Source organism: Drosophila innubila (assembly GCF_004354385.1).
Source record: "Drosophila innubila isolate TH190305 chromosome 2L unlocalized genomic scaffold, UK_Dinn_1.0 5_B_2L, whole genome shotgun sequence".
Taxonomy (NCBI): domain Eukaryota; kingdom Metazoa; phylum Arthropoda; class Insecta; order Diptera; family Drosophilidae; genus Drosophila; species Drosophila innubila.
In genome coordinates this window covers 3890293-3910025 of record NW_022995373.1, presented here as the reverse complement: position 1 = coordinate 3910025, position 19733 = coordinate 3890293, and the positions used below count along the sequence as shown (strand labels likewise).

Sequence of the window (19733 nt, the reverse complement as noted above, 5' to 3'; positions counted from 1 at the left end):
TTTACAAAATCAAAAACAAAAGTCAAATTTGGTGAACTCGACCAGACTCGGTTTTGAAAATCAACCTATAGTTAAAAAAGGCCCCAAAATTATAGGTTAAAGAAAAAAAATAAAAGAATTTGTAAATAATTTTTTTTCTTGCTTTTTTTTTTATCAATTTACTTTTATATAAAGGGTGTTTTTTAGAGGTTAGTTTTTCGAGTAGAGATAAATCTGACATTTTTTGTTAAATCTGGCAATTCTTATGTCAATTATGCTCAGTTTGGCTTGCTAGTTGCCTGTAGAGCAAAGTGTTAAAGAGGACCCGAATCAATCGATTCGCCACCGTGCACAGCAATTGGAACTTTGTCCATCAACTTTATGGAAAATTTTGCGCAAAGATCTTGGCTTACGACCTTACAAGATCCAGCTTGTTGAAGAATTAAAGCCACGAGACCATGCAATGCGTCGTGATTTTGGTGTATGGGCTAAAAATGAGATTGATCTCGATGCTGATTTTCATCGCAAAATTTTGTTCAGTGATGAGGCTCATTTTGGTTGAATGGCAATGTCAGCAAGCAATATTGCCGCATTTGGAGTCAAGATAATCCACATGAAACCCTTGAGACGCCATTACATCCACAAAAACTGATTGTTTGGTGTGCTCTATGCTGGAGCATCAGTTACCGTTTATGGAAACCGGTATAGAGCCATGATAACCGACATTTTGTTCCCGAATTGGATGGCATGAATGTGGATGAGATATGGTTCCAACAAGACGGCGCTACATGTCACAATCGATTTATTAAAGGAAACATTCGATGGCAGCATAATTTTGCGGAATGGACCTGTCAATTGGCCACCAAGATCGTGTGATTTGACACCATTAAATTATTTTCTTTGGGGATATGTGAAGTCGCTCGTCTACGCCAACAAACCACAAACGTTAGTAGACTTGAAAGCCAACATCGTTTGCGTTATTGCTGACATACGGCCCCAAATGCTCGAAAAAGTGCTTGAAAATTGGACCTCTACACTTGGCTATATTCGAGCCAGCAGCGGCGCCAAATTCCGGAAATCATATTTAAACAATGGCATAAAATTATTTTTCCAATAAAGCCAAATTGATGGACATTAAAAAAATTTTCTTGTGTTTTATTTCAATTCGAAGTTCTATAACTCTAAAAGAGACACCCTTTAAAAAATAAAATAAGTTTGTTACCAAAACCTCACTTCGATTTAAAGATATACTGATCAAAAGTTGCACTTAAATCGCATATTCTCTCTCGTTCAGAAATTTTTGGAAAAATTACCCCAACTTTGAAAAGCGCCACACGCCACAAAAATTTTACAAAAAAATATATAACACTTTCTGTTTAAATTACTAGAACCAATTCTCAATCGAACCACACTCAAATTTTTGCTAAACGGAACAACTCAAAATGGATTTTTTCCACGTACTTTACTGAAATAAAATTAATTTTTAATGTTTTTGCTAATAACAAATTTTTATTATGTTTATTTTGTTGAAACTGGAAGTAAGCAGATTTTCTTGACTTTGAGAAAACCAAATCTTTGACATTTAAGGAATACTGACTTGTTTTCAAAATTAATTCTTTTCAAGAACTCTAGAGATTTCTGAAACACACCTGACAGACTTTAAATGTGTAATCTGGAGGACTCGATGGTCCATTGAAAAAGAGATTTACACATTGAAAAGTGTTAAAACCTCGAACCCGCTCAAGAGAACATCACCTCAAAGTATTTAGGACAAAGTCCAAAGACATCAGTTTGTACATTAACACTTGAACTGAAGAACAAAAACATATGGATAGACTACAATTCATTTTTTTGTTGTTTGAAATCAACCTCTTTCCTAAATTAGCTAAATGCATAATATAATACTATCCTCGATTCACCTGCAAGACCATACAATTTGGTGATTTAAATATACTGATATTGTATTGCTTTTCTTACAACGGTTAGCATTTGATCAAGATCGGTTAATAAACATGAAAGATATTTGAGGACCTTCGAGACTATTACCATGTTTATACAGTAGCTTAAGCTGCTTTAAATGAAAGCGAGTCACCTTAAACCACTTTTATAAACACCTTTTTTCAAAGCGCTTTAACGCTTTTAAAGCCCGCTGCTAATTATGCAAGCCGATTTAAGTTAACGTGTTAACACATGGATATAATTGAATCTGTCCAAAAGCAGTTTCTTATATTTGCTCTTCGAGGCCTAAATTGGGACCCTGATAGACACCTTCCACCTTATGAGGATAGCGTATTCTATCAGTTTGGTTGAGATATCTCATATCCTCCTTCTGCCTGTTACATACATTCTGTGAAACTCATTATACCCTTTTTTAAAAAGATTGAAATATATCTAGACCTAGGAAGCAGAAAAAAAATTTATCGTCATTAAAAATCTATAGTAATGGCACATAATCGATTTTCTCATCTACTGTGGACAAATCAGACTTTATGCCCATGACAAAATTTACAATAAAGAAATGAGAGCAATGAAGAATAAGGTAAAAAAAAGAAATTTTAAATTTTGTGACGAAAAGGCGAGCGAAGGGCAGAGCCCCCTAGTAAAGTATATATTTTTAATCAGCATCAACAGCCGAGTCGATATAGCCGTGTCCGTCTATCCATCCGTGTGAGCGCCTAGATCTAAGAGACCATAAGAGATAGAGCAACCTAATTTAACACAGAGTTTTCAATGGCGTTAAAACAGGTGAAGTTTGTTTTAAATTTTTGCCACCGCACCCACACTTTTTAAAATAACACGTTTTTTGTGGTAACTATCGTTATCTGTTAATATTATCTTTTATCCCAATTAATTGCAGCAAGAGCGGTTCTAATTGTCCGGCAGTAATAGCTAAATAAAGCTATTAATAATTAATATAGTCGGTGTCTCCATTATAGCCTTTCCAACTAGTTAAAAATTGGATTTTTGTCATATGGGGCCGGGCCCAATATCTATGAAAAAAGTGGGTTTGGTTCAGCTCAGATTTTGGCTGTTGCCTAGCAGTGCTGTCATAATTCGATAAGAAAAACTGGATAGACGGATCGCAAGGACAAAAATTTTAAAAAGGGACGAAAAAACCGGACAAATCATAAAATTGAAATTTTCTTTAAGCTTTTATGTGCAGAACAGAACAAATACATAGTTATATATTATTTAGGCAATAATTTTAAGGCCAATAAGACAATAAACATGGCCAATGCGGCCTCATGTTCAGCAGTTTCAATATTTTGCTCCGTTGGAAAATTAATTTTATTTTTTTGGGCAAACGGTGCAGCATTTTGCTTATGTTTTTTGGTCTCCGCATGTGAAAAAAGATGGTATATTTTCGTATAAGTGCTGGTTTTGCAGTATTTGTAATAAGCCGATTGCAAACTTTCCTAAATTGGCGCCAAATGAATTATAACAACGCCGATTGCTCTAACCGATTTATTTACTTTAACACGTTTACAAGTGAATTTCCATTACGCAATCGAAATTGTTTTTTTTTAGTTTACTAACAAAATATATATTATAAGCGAATAATTAAAAAATATCACGAAAATAAAGGACAGATTTCCGGGGAGGGGATGTTTCAAAAAAGTTCAGGCAAATACATTATAAAAAGGGACAGATCTGTCAGGAAAAAGGCTGATATGGCAGCACTGTTGCCTAGTGTTATTGAGCATTTTTCGCTGGCCTCTGTCAAATCTCTCCTGAGTACTCAGCTTTGAGCCTAGTACTCACCGGAGATAAGAAAGAGCGAACAAAAAGTAATTATTTTGTTTTTTTTATATTCCGTTGTTGCTTTTATTTTATTAACATTGTCGTCATTATTGACGGGGCCGGTCAATTCTCTGCTCTAATGCATAGAAAAAATCTGAACAGTTCGATTTTCTTCTAGCCCAATCATTCGTTGCCAAAGCTGTTGAACAAGTTATTCTGGCAACTCTGTTTTGCAAACCGTATCGGCTAGCGAACACAATCGTCAAGTTGTTTTCTTTACGGCACCTTTTTTTTATTAAAGGTAGGTACTCACTAAAGTTTGTGAGGAGCGAAAAAAAGTGATATACTTAGACGCATAGCGTCGCAAATTAGTGTGATCAACGCAACAGCAAAAAGTAACAAAATGTTGAGTGGTCACATTGGTGAGTCAGCTGTGGTTTGTTTACATTTTAAAATGCGCCAAACTTGAAAAATATATAAAAAAAAAAGAATAGTTTTTAAGATATGGATGTTGGGATTGTTGGCATATTGTCCTAATCTGGTGGAAAAAGAGAAGGAGGAACGCAGGCGACGCGCATATTGGGTCAACCTATCACTGCGGACGGCAGTTCGCGTTAGTGACGAAAGCAGCACGAAGGGTGCGAAAGGCGACTAACTATATATACAGCTAAGTTGGAAAATTTGCGCCGACTGTCTGATCAGATCGAGTTATATACCGATCGACAGGTTTAGTTCTAACTTACAAAATGGCGTACTAAAACTTTTTCTAACCAACCTGGGTCATGAGATACGGGGGTGTAAGTGGGAGGGGAAAAATTTTGATAATTGCAGCTTATGGGGCCGTTGGGGCTTTTTGGTAAAATTTATTATTTTTAAATTCTACTTAAAAATACGCGTCGATTGATACCTCAATCACCCAAATCCGATAACTGGTTCAAAAGATAAATAAATTTGAAAATTTTAGTGGACTTCTCAAAATGAAATGAAAAGTCAGTTTGTTTGTCTGTTTGTCTGTTTGTCTGTTTGCATCAAAGCGCTAAAGAAGCTTAAATGTAATGATGGGGATTGATTCCTTTTCAAAAATCTAGAAATGTTTGTTTTACGACTTTTTCAATTTCCCGCTAGTTTAGCGGGAAAACGCTAAATCCCGCCAAAATTGAAACCTCAACAGTTTCCAAACCCTAGAAGCTACAGATATGTTCTATATATCATTAGAAAGGTGTGTTTGAGGGCTTTTACGCGTACCTTTAAACTTTTTTTCTATAGTACTCAAGTAACATTTTACAGGTGAAATAAAGTTTTGTAGCTTACATTTTGGCGATTTCTGACAAAACGGCTCTAACGATTTTTGTTAAATTTTAATATGTTGTAATACGTACAATTTCGCGTTTTTTGGTATATGAAACATAAATTTTGGTTGAGGGGTTCGGAAGATATTACCTGTTAAGTGAATAAATACATTTTTCCATCGGTCGAAAATCACGTTTTAGTACGAAAAATTTTTTGGTTTTATGAGATATCTCAACCAAAATGATACAATATGCATTTAACTTGGTTTTATATATTCTGACCAAAGTTGGTTCAAATCGAACCACTATATCATATAGCTGTCATAGGACCGATCGGGTCAAAATTAGGTTTTAGTATGAAAAAATCTTAACCAAACTAATACAATATGCATTTAACTTGGTTTTATATATCCTGACCAAAGTTGGTTCAAATCGGACCACTATATCATATAGCTGTCATAGGACCGATCGGTCCAATATTAAGTCTTAGTATGAAAAACTTTTTTGTTTTACTAGATATCGTAACCAAACTAATAGAATATGCATTTATTTAAGACTTATATATCCTGAACAAAGTTGGTTCTAATCGGAACCACTATATCATATAGCTGTCATAGGACCGATCGGGTGAAATCCAAGTCTTAGTATGAAAAACTTTTTTTCATAGTAAGTACGAGGTCTCCGACAGTATAGTATGCTCGGCTGTAGCAACGCGAAAAGCGAGCAGGGGCCCCTAGTTTTCTTTATAATTAAAGAAAAAAATTTTTAAATATGAAATACGTTCAACAACTAAATTTTTATATTTTACTATTTGCCTGCATTAATGATAAAGTTACAATGTCAAAAGCAAAAGCAATTGCAAAAATTTCTGATATCCACAAAAAAACCTCTAAATGAGGTAAAGTGACGAAAGCAATTTCTAGACCCAAAATTTCTGATATCAATTTTGTGACGAACAAAATACAGTTTAATCTAAAATTTTAAATAAAATATAAATTAATATAAAAACGAAAATTGGCATTCGGCACTGCGCAAAAGTTATTTTTATGTACAAAGAAGATCACCCTTTTACTCACAGTGCACAATGCCAATTTTCGTTTTTTATATTAATTTATATTTTTATTTAAAATTTTTAGATTAAACTGTATTTTGTTCGTCACAAAATTGGATATCAGAAATTTTGGGTCTAGAAATTGCTTTCGTCACTAGACTTTTACCTCATTTAGAGGTTTTTTTTGTGGGTAAATATGTCACCGAAATGCTTTTTTATCAACTTTATTTTATCGTCTGATTTAAGGAAGTCCAAGCGTCTTCTTTTCACTTTACATTCAGAAATTTTAAATTTAACTGACATTTCTCTAAAAGCTGTCCTTATATTGAACACCACATATAAAATGGCCAGTCGACAGAGAAATATCAGCTGTTGCCAATAGTGTTGAAAAACGCAGTACCTTGTCTGGCAACTCTTTTTTCATGCCTTTTGTGAGTACTGCACCAGCGGATCTGAAGCGAGATAATTTATCTTGCGATCCGACACTTTCTTATATGAAGTTTGGCTTACCGAACGGAATTTTTTCGATGTGAGTACGTAGCTTAAGCAGAAAAAATTTTCATACAAACCATAAATACCATTTAAACTAGATATGTGTATCTGGGAGGCATGGTATCTCGCAGTCAAGCACCCTCGACTAAAGTTCTTTTAATGTGAGTGTTGCTTAATACATGTTATGAATATAATATATTTGTTATCCCGAGATGGTTATTTAGGCTCTAAAATAAAATTTAATTATATCTTTTTAGGCAATTAATGAATTGTTTGAAGAACAAGGCTGGGCTTTTGAAGTCATTTCCGGACATATTGGATGTTTAACTGCAATGGTTCCATGGAATGCTCTGATGACTACTGACAGTTCCCTTAATATATCAGACTTAACTATTACTCTAAGACCAGTCACGCGGTGTCAAAATGGCACAACTATGCTAGAATCTATGTGGTCTTCCGTGAGCAGTTCAATGCAAATGGCAGAGGAATGCATGAAGCAGATTGATGATGACATACCATTTTTAAACCACAGCAACACATTAATTGGACTGGAAAAATTTGCTGAAACCATAGATAATGGTGAGTAACACTAAATAGCAGTATTGCAATGTAATAATTTTTTCTTTATAAATTTATTTACAGTTCTTAATCGTATACACGCCAACTTGACTAACACAACTTTGAATATTGAATATACTTTGCCAAAATCTTCTAAAAAGCTTATTATATCATTTAAAGCTAATCACGTAGAGTACAAAAATCACACTGGGTATGAAAAATATTCAAACTTAATTAAAGATCCAGGCAGTAACAACGAAAGTGAGGACCAACCTTCTAATTTGACGTCATTACCGATGATTGCTAAACATCACCTCCTTACAAATGAGTTAACTGTATGGACTTCAGAAATAATTAACAGGGATCGACAGAATGTAGAGCTCGAGTGCCCCTGTCAAATGTGCAAAATTGTTGAATTTAAAGGTTTTCAAAATTTCAAAATAAGCATAAAACAAACGGAAAATATTGTTGGCCCGAAAGTTAACTTGGAAATTATAATAGACGACATCTACGTAATGCTTACTCCACGTCAGATCCATCACTTAACTCGAATTTCTAAAGAGTTCAATAAAGATCGTCCCAAAGACAAAATGTTAAAACAATATAAGAACTTAAAAGCTGAAGATTCCAATATAGTACCCCACCCCACAAAAATGACTGGCATTATTCAAAAAGATGCGGAGTGGGGTATTGAAGGTGATTACTCGCAAAAAACGGAATACTTGCTCAACGATTTTAAGAAAAGCAAAAATTGCGAATCTATTTTGTCCGCAACATCATCAAATAGTATGGCGACGTCGTATAGCAATACTCAAATTAATATCGGAAGCTCAGAAAAATCTGGAGAGATCTTAAAATTCAAAATACAAATTTTCAAAATTGTTGGTGTTATCCTACATAATGACATACTATTAGAAAATAATATCATTAATCTGGCCCCTAACAACGTAATTACTGAGGAAAGCTTTTTGAACTATTCCCAAATTGCTGATGAATATTTTTCAAGCGCACGCAAAGAAGAACACCGTGTAAACTGTTTTATCCCAATACAGAACCATAACTATCTTTTTTTAATGGTATCTTCCTTATTGGTCAATGGAAACCAGCAGAGATATTGTCATGAGTTAACATTAAAAACAACATTATCAGCAACTATGTTTGACATCAGCGAAATCATCGATAATGCAGAGAATCCTCTAATTTCGTTTGACAGGAAAAAGGTGTGTACGGACTACGTTTTTATTCTTATCATTCACATATTTTCAACAGCCAAAAACCAAGCTTATTCTTATTCTTAGATTGCTCAGATAATTAAAATATACACTCTTGGTCAATATAATTCGTGAACATTTTTCATGCATGCATTACTTAAATTTAATGTTTAACTTTATTAGCATTGTTTCACTGAGGCCGATAAGACGCCGTAACGATAAAAAAAACAACGACAAAGAGGCCTTACAAAATTTTTACAGTTAGGTTCAAACATAAAGGCTTTAAGGCGACCCCGTATCATTAACGGCGTCATTAACCCAGCTTAAAAATTTATTAAAATTCGATTTACCACCACAGGAAAAGGACTGTTCTAATTAGAAATATGAGCACTATGTAATATAGTGGTTATATGCAGAAATGTTCAATAAATATGTAACCATTATGTATGACAACATTAATGAACCCTTGGGTATTTTAAAATAAAACAATACGTGCAGGTTTGCTTCTGCGGCACTTATTTGGTCAGACCATATTGCATCAAATTCGGGTGATCTCACCTGATTGTGCCAGGCGTCCTTAGAAGTGCTTTTGTTTTCTATAAAAAAATGATGTTCAACGCAGCAGCACCATGGTAAAGTATGACTTAAAAACGGCATTTAAAATTTTGCCTACGTCCTTCTTCTTTACGAGCATCCAGACAGTCTTTTCCAATGCATCATATAAAGCCTTTAACATAACTCATTAATTCAACTATGCAACCAACTCGTCGTCGGACTTACATAATGGATCCGTTTAATACATTTATATAAAATTTTTTTTTAAATTTTATGATGAATGTTGCAATTTGACTTCAAAATATTGGCTTTTTTGTTTTTTTTTTATCAACGCCGAAGGGTATAAAAGAACTGCATACTTTTAGACGCCCTAATCGCTTAAACTTAATTTATTACCGTTATGTTTATCTGATATTAATGAGACAAAGCCGAATTAGGGATTACAATCATAGAAAACGTTATATATCAAGAAGAAAGTTCTATCTTCAGAACTGTTGGTGTACTGCATTGTTTTTGTGATTTGCGGGGGGGAACGGGCGTGGTGACTTACTTTATACTCATAGAAGTACGTGTGCCAATTTGATTGCTTTAACTCTTACAGTCTGTGAAATTTAGATACAAGTCGTTCTAAAATTTCAAATTTTACACCAACACTTTCGAAAAGTCCGTATCGCGACGCATAACTAGCATTTGAAGTGCATTTGTTATTTTATATAAGGGCAATATCTTGAAAGTTTGCTCGTTGGCGTTGCCAATACATAACTGAAGGAACACTGGGAACAGCATGAGCAACTAGTACTACTATATTATAAATTTGCTGCATCAAAAAAATGCATGAATTGTGATTAGTTGTTGCTAGCATATTTGTATTAGTTATTAGGCGGAATATCTACCTTTAATTGTCTTCTTATAGTTTGGGGTACTTTTTCGAAATACCGAGTCTCTAACAGTATTTTCTACCAATTTGGGCAATTTATCACCTGCACTATGTAAGAGTTTATGTTACTCCATATGCAATATGAAAGAATAAAATAAAGCTGGTTGTTAAAATATAATATTTAAAGGCAAGAGTGAAAAATTTACCGATTTATAATTTCAGAATTGCCACGAGGGATATCACACTCGACCAGAAGTTATTCTATCTCATACATCCTCTTGCTTTTTTAAACAAAATTCCAACAGAAGCAGCAATAGAGTTGAATGTATTCTTGATGACTGTACTACCGATTTAGACATTTCACTTTATGATCGATTGAGTGCTCTATTTGGAATATCCCCATTCGATAAGGAGGGCGATTCTTCAGATATAATACTGGAAGCTTCAAATCCAATGGATATTCAAATCAAATGTAATTTATTAAAATTACATCTAAAGTAAGTTTTCCCTATCAATGACACTTAAACTGTAAACAAAAGTTCTTATATTCTAAATTGTAGACTGTAAGCTTAATGGTTGAATTTGAAGCACAATCAACTAATATTTACTAATATACCATATCTCCAACCAGGAAGTTGCATATCAATTTAAATATTTTAGATCTAAGAACTTTACTTCCATACTTTTTAATGACTTTGTACATTTCAGTTTTTTATTTCTGGTATTTTGCCGGTGGATTTTCTTGATTTTTATCATAATATTTATTTATTTCGATGTACAGGTATTTCCATTATATTTGTCAAGTTTAAAAAATGACCTTAAATGCCTGAACAGTACTATTTGTCCTTGAGCTCAAAGATACGTTCTGCATATTCCCACATAAAAGCAGTCATAAGTTGACTACCCATAATATAGTTTTCGACGCTAATGCGCTCATTAATTGGACAACCGCCACTATCATTTTTTGCTATAGGCAAAACCAATACATTTTTTTTCAAATATTGTTGGAAAAGTGAGGGGGCCAGCAGTGCACCGCCATCGCGAATAAAGTTGGGAGTAACTTGGTAGGTATTTGTCATAGCTCGGGATGCTGCAGAGTACTCCGGTGAGTCGTAGTGACCATTCCAGGAGGGTATTACTAACTTTTCATATAGCTTCATCTTATTTGGAGATCCACGGTTCACCCAAATGTGACCAAGATGCTGTTGTAAAGCTTGAGTTATCTGTTCAGCATTTTGATTTGGCGCCAGGGAAATTGAAAACTTGCCTGTTACCTTGTGTGGGATAATAAATCGCACATTACCCTCGACATTGGCACCATCTACACCATGTATTGAAATATGTGGCATGGCCCAGTTTTCAGCCAATGCCGCCTGTTTGTGAGCCTGATGTGGAAGATCGTGAACATCAAGACTTTGTCCAAAATCATGATAGTTAAATTCTGTAATTCGAAATACATTTCTATCTATTTGAAATGTTTCGAGCGCACCCTTAAATAGTATGTGCATTTGACAGTCAACCAGTGAACTAAGTAAATAAAACAAGTCGGGAAGCGCCTCGTATAAGGATCCACTATGCTCGCAGCTACTCAGAGATCGATTAGCACACTCTACTTCCAGATGATAGTATATTAAACCTCTTGACCCATATACAATACATGGTGTCATATTGCTTTGCCAGCGTCTTGTCGCAATAACAACACAGGATACATCACGAAAAAAACTAATACGTTGTTGTAGAACTGTTTCCAGGCCTAAACTTCCGCTGTGCGCCATGCTTTCGATCAGGAGAACTATGTTTATGGGAATTCGTAAGCCTGCATCACGATATGCTTGTATAGCGTTGAGCCAGCATAAAAGTGGTCCTTTGTCGAGTGCCACGCCTCTTCCATACAAATAGTTTCCTAGTTCACACATTACGAACGGGTCAGTAACCCAGCCTTCCTCAAATTCCGCTTCCTCCACATCAAGATTACCGTAAACTAGAACCGTTGGCTTATCCGAACAGTTCTTCAGAACTCCAATTATAACTTTGGGCATACGTATGATTTTAAAAGAATCAGGTATAATTTGCATCCCCAACTGTTCGCTAAAGGCAACGACGTTTAAAGACACCAAGCGCTTTAAAAGCCAGTCAATTGCGCGCTGAAGCTTATCGCGTTCACTATGACGAGTGGACACTGTCTCGTAAGCGACTAGCTCCCACAAGTCATTAATATAGCATTCACGCTTGATTAATACCATTTCGAATAGTCTTTTCAGCGGACTGTTTGGAGTATTTGAAAAGCTTTTTCGACTTTTATGTTTAGATAAAACATGAAAGGACTGGTCCATTGCAAAAGATCAGTTGAACAAAAGAGAATATTTAATACTAAATTTTGACGTTTCCAAAAAAAACTTGTAGATTTTCAAATCATTTGTCATGATGCTTCCTGTATAATCTTGAAATTGTGTATGGGCATTTCCACAGCAAAATGTGACAAAATACATAAAAACGGTAAACAATTTAAGAAATGTCTATATATATATGAGTAGCGATTTAGTTTGACTATATTTAATAAAAAAGAAGAAAAGAATCGACCTTTCCGATTAGAAGATAAAAGCAAAAATATACGATGACAACTTTTTTTTAATATCATTTTAAATAATTTGAGTTAATTTTCCATGTTTTTTAATGAAAACTCTCTTTCCACTTAATTTTAATAAGCCTTAGTTTGACACGTTACTTTACATGACGTTATGTTACATTAATTTTTCTAGCATTTTATAGCGAATTATTGTATGCAATAACTAATATATATTACCTTTTTTAGTAATTAACAAACTATTAAGTCAGATTTAGAGTGTTTTCTTTGCATGTTAATTAGTTTTTTTTTTTAAATGAAAGACTGATTTCATCAAATAAACGTTATAATACTACATTCTCTCCATTTTGGAGGACAATTTTAAGAAAACGGTAAAAAATAAATGATACATAAATTTAAAATATAAATTTATATAACTTATAACTAAGAAATTTGAATATGTTTCTAAAAAAAATTTAGCAAGATTCGAATTTTTGATTAATTTAATGATTTTTTGCCTCAATGGACTTTTCTATGGGTGTGGTGGCTTATCGCGATTTTTGGGTGCGGATGGGGGCGTGGCTTAAATTTGAAACAAACTTGATCTGCGAGGGATATATAGAAATTTGAGTGCCAAATTTGGTTACTCTATCTGTTCAAAAATTTAAAACAAACTTGGCCTGCTCCAAAGCATTTGGAGTCTGTGGGTGAAAGTTTGGTATTTCTATCTCTTATGGTCTTTGAGATCCAGGCGCTCACACGGATGAACGGACAGACACACATGGCTATATTGACTCGGCTGTTGATGCTGATCAAGACTATATATACTTTATGGGGTCGGAGATGCCTCCTTCTCCCTTTTACATACATTCCAACGAACACAATATACCCTTTTACTTATTTTTTAAGTAACGGGTATAGTTACGTGACGTTACACACTTTTGACATTAAATATAAAAGTGATTATCTATTTTACGATCAAATAGCTTACTATATTTACTTTGTCGTACTAAACTCTGTTGAAGTTTGAGATTTCACGCACTTGCGATCATCAGCGAAGATGTAAAGAGATTAAAGATGACGTGACGCTACATAGAAATATCATTTAAAACAAATCAAAATAGTACCGTTGGTTGATATTTCTATTCTTTTTTAGTATTATTTGTCGTTAGTTCTTGCTTTAATAAAATTGTAAGCGATAAGAGTCACCTACATTATTATTCTTACAAAATTTAACTTTAACGAAAAAATGCTCTTAGAAATGAACAAAGGTGAATAAAACACGACCTTCACCTTTAGAGCTTGAATTCTCGTCAATGCACTATGGGCGATTTTTCGGTTTGGGCAGCATGAAGTCCAAGATGTCATGGTAGCATAACCAAAAAATGGCTTAATTTATTAAAACTACACGCAAATACTTCAGTTAGATTAAAAAAAAATTTTTGTTTTAGTTGGGTGGCAACCCTTTTTTGTGGCAGCTTTGCAATGTCAGATAATTTTTAATAAAACGTGTTTATGAAATTTGGCGCCCAATGTCTGGTGACTTTTAAAAGCTAATAAATAAACAAAACTGTTAAAAGTTAAGTAAGTTTGATATGGATAAATATTCTTGAGGTGTTTAAAATATATATCTGCTGCCATAAGTAAATTAATATGTATTGTGTCGTTGTTGTCCACTGTTATTGTTACTATATTTTTTTAAGAAAAAATTTAACCAAAGAATTTGTGTTCCGTGGACTATTACTTTTGTGGTGCACGCCGATGCAAGCAACTAAAGATGACAAGTTTTTTGTTAAGGTCCATAGTCTATAATGTAATTATCCTTTTTTGATCCTTTTCGAATAAATCACATTTAAAATTTTTTATTTTGCTTGTACAAATTCAGGGACGGAAAGTAAAGGCGTGGCCAAATTGAAAATTTTTTTAATTTCAAAAATCTTGCCACTCTCAAGTGAAAACCCCTATTAGGCTAGTAAAACCATACGTTGGCATAAGCAGCAGTATTTTAAAAATGTTAAATTGATTTTTTTATACTCTCTGATACAATGGTTGCAATCACCAGAACACATCAATCAACAATCGTCTATCATCTATCAAAAAAATTGTGATGGATTTCTGGTAAACGTTTTGATGGAATTTTTAGACAAAATAAAATTTGTCATTTGATATACAAATGTCACAGTTGTAAATATATTTTAAAAACAAGTGGGAAAGGCTATAATTGAGATCCCGACCATAGGATACCCGTTTCTTATTTCAATATACATATATAAAAGTACTTAAAAAAAATTACTTTTATTACTTTGAAAACATTGATTCGCCATTACTGCCGTTCTACTTGTCCGATCTTGATGCGATTCAGTGGAATAATAGATAATATAAATAGAGAACGTTAATAACCACAAAAAAAGTATTATCTTAATAACTGTAGGTGTGGTGGCTTTTCGCAATTTGTGGGGGCGGAGGGGGGCATGGCTTAAATTGGAAACAAACATGAGCTGCGTGTGGTGTATAGAATCTGTGTGTCAAATTTGGTTACTCTACCAGACAGACAGACGGACATGGCTATACCGACTCGGCTGTTGATGCTGATCGAAAATATTTATACTTTATAGGGTCGGAGATGCCTCCTTCTCCGTGTTACATACATTCCAACGAACACAATATGCCCTTTTACTTATTTTTTAAGTAATGGGTATAATAACAGAACATAATGCGCATAATGCTTAATGTAATGAAAGCCTAAAGAGCAAGAGGCCAAATTTGATATAATAGATGATATGATGTAATAAGAAATAATTAAGCCAAGCATTTTTCGAAGCCATTTTCTCTACAAATAGGCTGCATATCCTACAGAGAACAATCAAGTGGTTTCAGTATGCATTTCGTTTCTTATAGTTTCAAATCTTGTGCTATTTTGCTTACGATTTGTTATATCGATAACAAAGCATCACAATCTAAGAATTCCAGACTACTATTTTGGTGATGAATTTTCACTCATCACATTCACAAAATTTTGGCATCATGATTGTACATCACAGCCGATCAGCAGAACAATCGAGCAAATTTTTATCGATTTTCTGTTGTCGATGAGCTCTGATGAACGCACCCAATGTATTTGCCACAGCTGTTTAAATATGTGTTGTGATTGAAAGCTCACAGCTGATAATGAAAAGCACAATAATTAATTGGGATGCTATCGATTTACTAAGTGACCTAAGTCAAAAAATAAATTTTGATCTGCGAGATTCAGATAATCGACCACTGTTCGTTGGAGGGATACACATGTATTTAACAGATAATCTATTTAGGACTACAGATGCGCTAGTTATATACGTAAAAATACGCACAAAAAATCATAATTTTCTTTTTTTATTCATAGGTATGTAAAAAGTGTTTTTTTTTAAGAGGTTGGATTTTCGAGTAGAGATAAAGGTGACATTTTTTGTTAAATCTGGCAACCCTAATGTCATTTGTGTTCAGTTTGGTTTGCCATTTATCATGAACAGGTTGACAACAGAACAACGCTTGCAAATTGTTCATATTTATTTCGAAAATAATGGTTCAGTTCGCGAAGTTTACCGCAAGGTCCGTCCATTTTATGGTCGACATAATCCTCCATAAGAGCAATTAATTCGGTTAGCCATGGATCGTTTTCGCACTACGTTTACTCTATGTGATAATACGCATCCACACACAACGAACAGTGCGCACCGAAGAAACAATTGCCGCTGTAGAGCAAAGTGTTGAAGAGGACACGAATGAATCGATTCGCCACTGTGCACAGAAATTGGAGCTTTGTCCATCAACTTTTTGGAAGATTTTGGCTTACGACCTTACAAGATCCAGCTTGTTCAAGAATTAATGCCACGAGACCATGCAATGCGTCGTGATTTCGGTGCATGGGCCGAAAATGAGATTGATCTCGATGCTAGTTTTCATCGCAAAATTGTTTTCAGTAATGAGGCTCATTTTTGGTTGAATGGCTATGTCAACAAGCAAAATTGCCGCATTTGGAGTGAAGATAATCCACATGAGACCCTTGGGACGCCATTACATCCACAAAAACTGACTAATTGGTGTGCTCTATGGGCTGGTGAAGTCATTGGGCCATACTTTTTCCGAAATGATGCTGGAGAGTCAGTTACCGTTAATGGAAATCAGTATAGAGCCATGATAACCGACTATTTTGTTCCCGAATTAGATGGCATGAATTTGGATGAGATATGTTTCCAACAAGCCGGCGCTACATGCCAAACAGCGCACGTCACAATCGATTTATTAAAGGAAACATTCGATGGCAGCATATTTTTGCGGAATGGACATGTCAATTGGCCACCAAGATCATGTGGTTTGACACCATTGGATTCTTCTTTCTTTGGGAATATGTGAAGGTGTTCGTCTACGCCAACAAACCACAAGCGCTCGGGGACTTGGAAGCCAACATTGTCGCGTTATTGCCGACATACGGCCCCAAATTCTCGAAAAGTGCTTGAAAATTGGACCTCTAGACTTGGCTATACTCGAGCCAGCCGCGGCGCCCACATGCCGGAAATTTTATTTAAACATTAATGGATAAAATTATCCTTCCAATAATTCCAAATTGATGGACATTTAAACGATTTTCTTGTGTTTTATTTTAATTCAAAGTTCTATACCTCTAAAAAAAACACCCTTTATAAATGGATTGCAGATATAGTCTCTCACTTTTAGAAAAAGTATAGATTTTTAACATAGATTATGGCAAGCGTGAGTAATGATGACAAATGTTTTTGCACCTCTAATAACAGCTAAAAATAAAAAAAGCTACATTTTAAAACTGAAAAACCTACCATAGAAAACTTTTTAGAATTGTTGTTAAAGGGTTTCAGAGGTGGGTTGGGTTTGTGCTTGAAAAAAAGTTTAATATTGTTGCCTAATCAGTAGACGTTTTACCAAATTTGTGTGAATTTCGTTACCTTAAAAACCATATAATAATACTTAGTCTGAATTAATATTCGTTTAAGAAACTAATACTTTTTATTTAATTTTTAATTTTAGATTTCCAATAGTAGATGGAAGACTACCTCAGGACCCTAAAAAAATTCCGTATTGGAAGAAAAATATACGGAATGATTATCTTTCATTTGATTTCCAAAATATATTATTTGAGTGGAAATCTTTTATCAGTGTCGCTGTGGATCAACTTGATGGATATTACTGTGTAAGTACTTTTTCGAAATTAATTTAATACTTCTTGATTAATGTATTGCATTTCTATTCATATTGCTTTACAAATATTGAAAGTTATAACTACCCTGTGGTTCTGAATGTGCCTTTGCTTGATTGTCCATAATGTTGTTGTCATTTCTTAATGTTTTGTAGATAGTTTTGTAATAATTCTGCCAGCGTCAACTGGCCGCTGCTCGTTCGCACTTAAAAATTTGAGTCATTTCGTACATTATTGTTAGCCGAGAAATTTTGGGCCGAGTGGCATAATGGTTAGAGTCGCCAACTTTCCGCAAGCAGACCTATTCAGTTTGGATTCCCGGGTTCGAATCCCGCTCTAAACAGTCTTCATAAATAAAATTTAATAAATATTTACGCCCGTCGTCAAAGTATCAAACATGTAGTTTTAAATTCTAAAATAAAAAATAAAAAAAGCGAAAAAACAATTTAAAAAAAAAAAGCAAACTTTTTGCTTATATATATTTTATTATATAATTTTTATATTTTTTTCACTTTAATGCTTAGGGATTTCTCAACAGAGTTCCACGAGGGGTCCCTAACGTTTTTTTGTGAGGACTATGTTACGGAATACCTAGAGAGGTGTCCTCTGTCCTCAATCCTAGGACATGACAATGTTAAAGTCCTCAACGTTTTTCATACCATGTCTCTAGATTTTCCCTATCGATTATGGACAAGTCCACATAAATTCCTTAACTTGTCCTTGGGGTCTGGAACTACTGGGTACTCACTGCCCCTCAAAGAAAGCAGCAAGCAAAGTTTTACGCAAAAATTTTCTTATATGTGGAACAAAAGTGGATTTGGTTAAAAATAGAAAAAAAGTGAAATTCTGTTGCCTAGCGTAATTAAATTCAAAAATCACAAGCATTCGAGTTTTCTGATCAGGAATTTTTACGTTATAATATGCTTCTCACATTGTCATTGCGGACGGCAGTTCGCGTTAGTGACGAAAGCATCACGAATGAAAATTTGCTACGACTGTCCGATCAGATCGAGTTATGAACCGATCCAAAGGTTTAGTCCTAACTTACAAAATGGCATACTTAAACTTTTTCTAACCAACCTGGGTCATGAGATACGGGGGTGTAAGTGGGAGGGTAAAAATTTAAATGATTGCAGGCTGTTGGGGCCTTTTGGTAAAATTTTTTATTTTTAAAAAATTCTACTTAAACATGCGCGTTGATTTTTACCTCAATCACCCGAATCCGATAACTGGATAAAAGATAAATAAATGTGAAAATTTTAGTGATCATCTCAAAATGAAATAAAAAGTCAGTTTGTTTGTTTGTCTGTTTATTATTCCTTTATTAAGCATCTCCCAAACCAGAGCGAATAAATCGCAGCGGCAGCGGCGCGAATATATAATTACATTGCGTCTTATGAGCGTATGCACACCAAAGCGGAGCGAATTCGTTTCGACGGCGAATGTGCAACGTTTTTTTCCAGAACCGCGCATGCAGCGTTTTATCCGCTTGCCGCCAAGAACGATAAAATTAGATGGCGCAGAAATTTGCTCATGTTCTGCGCTGATGACGTCACATGTGATGCATGTGTTGAATATTTGCCTTGTTTACATGTTAAATTATTATATTTTGGCTTTTAATACAATATAATTATAATAATATAATACGAGAAGCAGTTTTTAACTTATAATCATTCACTTTTATTGAAAAATATTTATTTAAAATCATCACATGTGACGTTTATGCGTTTAGCTGTTTATGCGCAATGTCTTTTTTCATGGCTGTCATTTGACGAAGACATTTTTGCGAATAAAGAAACCGCGAATAAATTCGCCGCGGTGTGAACACACTTGCGATTTTGGCGCGGAAAACATCACGCGGTTTATTCGCGCCGCTGCCGCTGCGATTTATTCGCTCTGGTTTGGGAGATCCTTATTCCTTTTCAAAAATCTAGAAATGTTTGCTCTACGATTTTTTGAAAAAACCGCTACTTTAGCGGAAAAACGCTAAATCCCGGTTAAATTGAAACCGCAACAGTTGGAAAGGAAAGGTGTGTTTGAGGGCTCTTAGGCGTACCTTTAAACTTTTTTTCTAAAGTACTCAGGTAACATTTTACAGGTGGAATAAAATTGGCATTCGGCACTGCGCAAAAAGTAATTTTTATGTACAAAGAAGCTCACCCTTTTTGCTCACTGTGCACAATGACAATTTTCGCTTTTTTTTTATTA

At 34.5% G+C, this 19733-nt stretch overlaps 2 protein-coding genes across 2 annotated transcripts in view; one reads left to right on the top strand and one right to left on the bottom strand.

The window, feature by feature from the left end:
• Positions 1 to 19733, top strand: part of LOC117782702 (autophagy-related protein 2 homolog B) — a 131045-nt gene that overhangs the window by 1037 nt on the left and 110275 nt on the right. The window contains exons 2-5 of the mRNA XM_034619729.1: positions 6810 to 7131; positions 7195 to 8330; positions 9976 to 10250; positions 17357 to 17519. Of these exons, the coding sequence (XP_034475620.1) occupies positions 6810 to 7131; positions 7195 to 8330; positions 9976 to 10250; positions 17357 to 17519 (1896 nt within the window). The remainder of the gene's footprint in view (positions 1 to 6809; positions 7132 to 7194; positions 8331 to 9975; positions 10251 to 17356; positions 17520 to 19733) is intronic.
• Positions 10588 to 12083, bottom strand: LOC117782703 (cytosolic non-specific dipeptidase-like). Its single transcript, XM_034619730.1, has one exon. The coding sequence runs from the start codon at positions 11994 to 11996 to the stop codon at positions 10590 to 10592; it is 1407 nt and encodes a 468-aa protein (XP_034475621.1). The 5' UTR covers positions 11997 to 12083; the 3' UTR covers positions 10588 to 10589.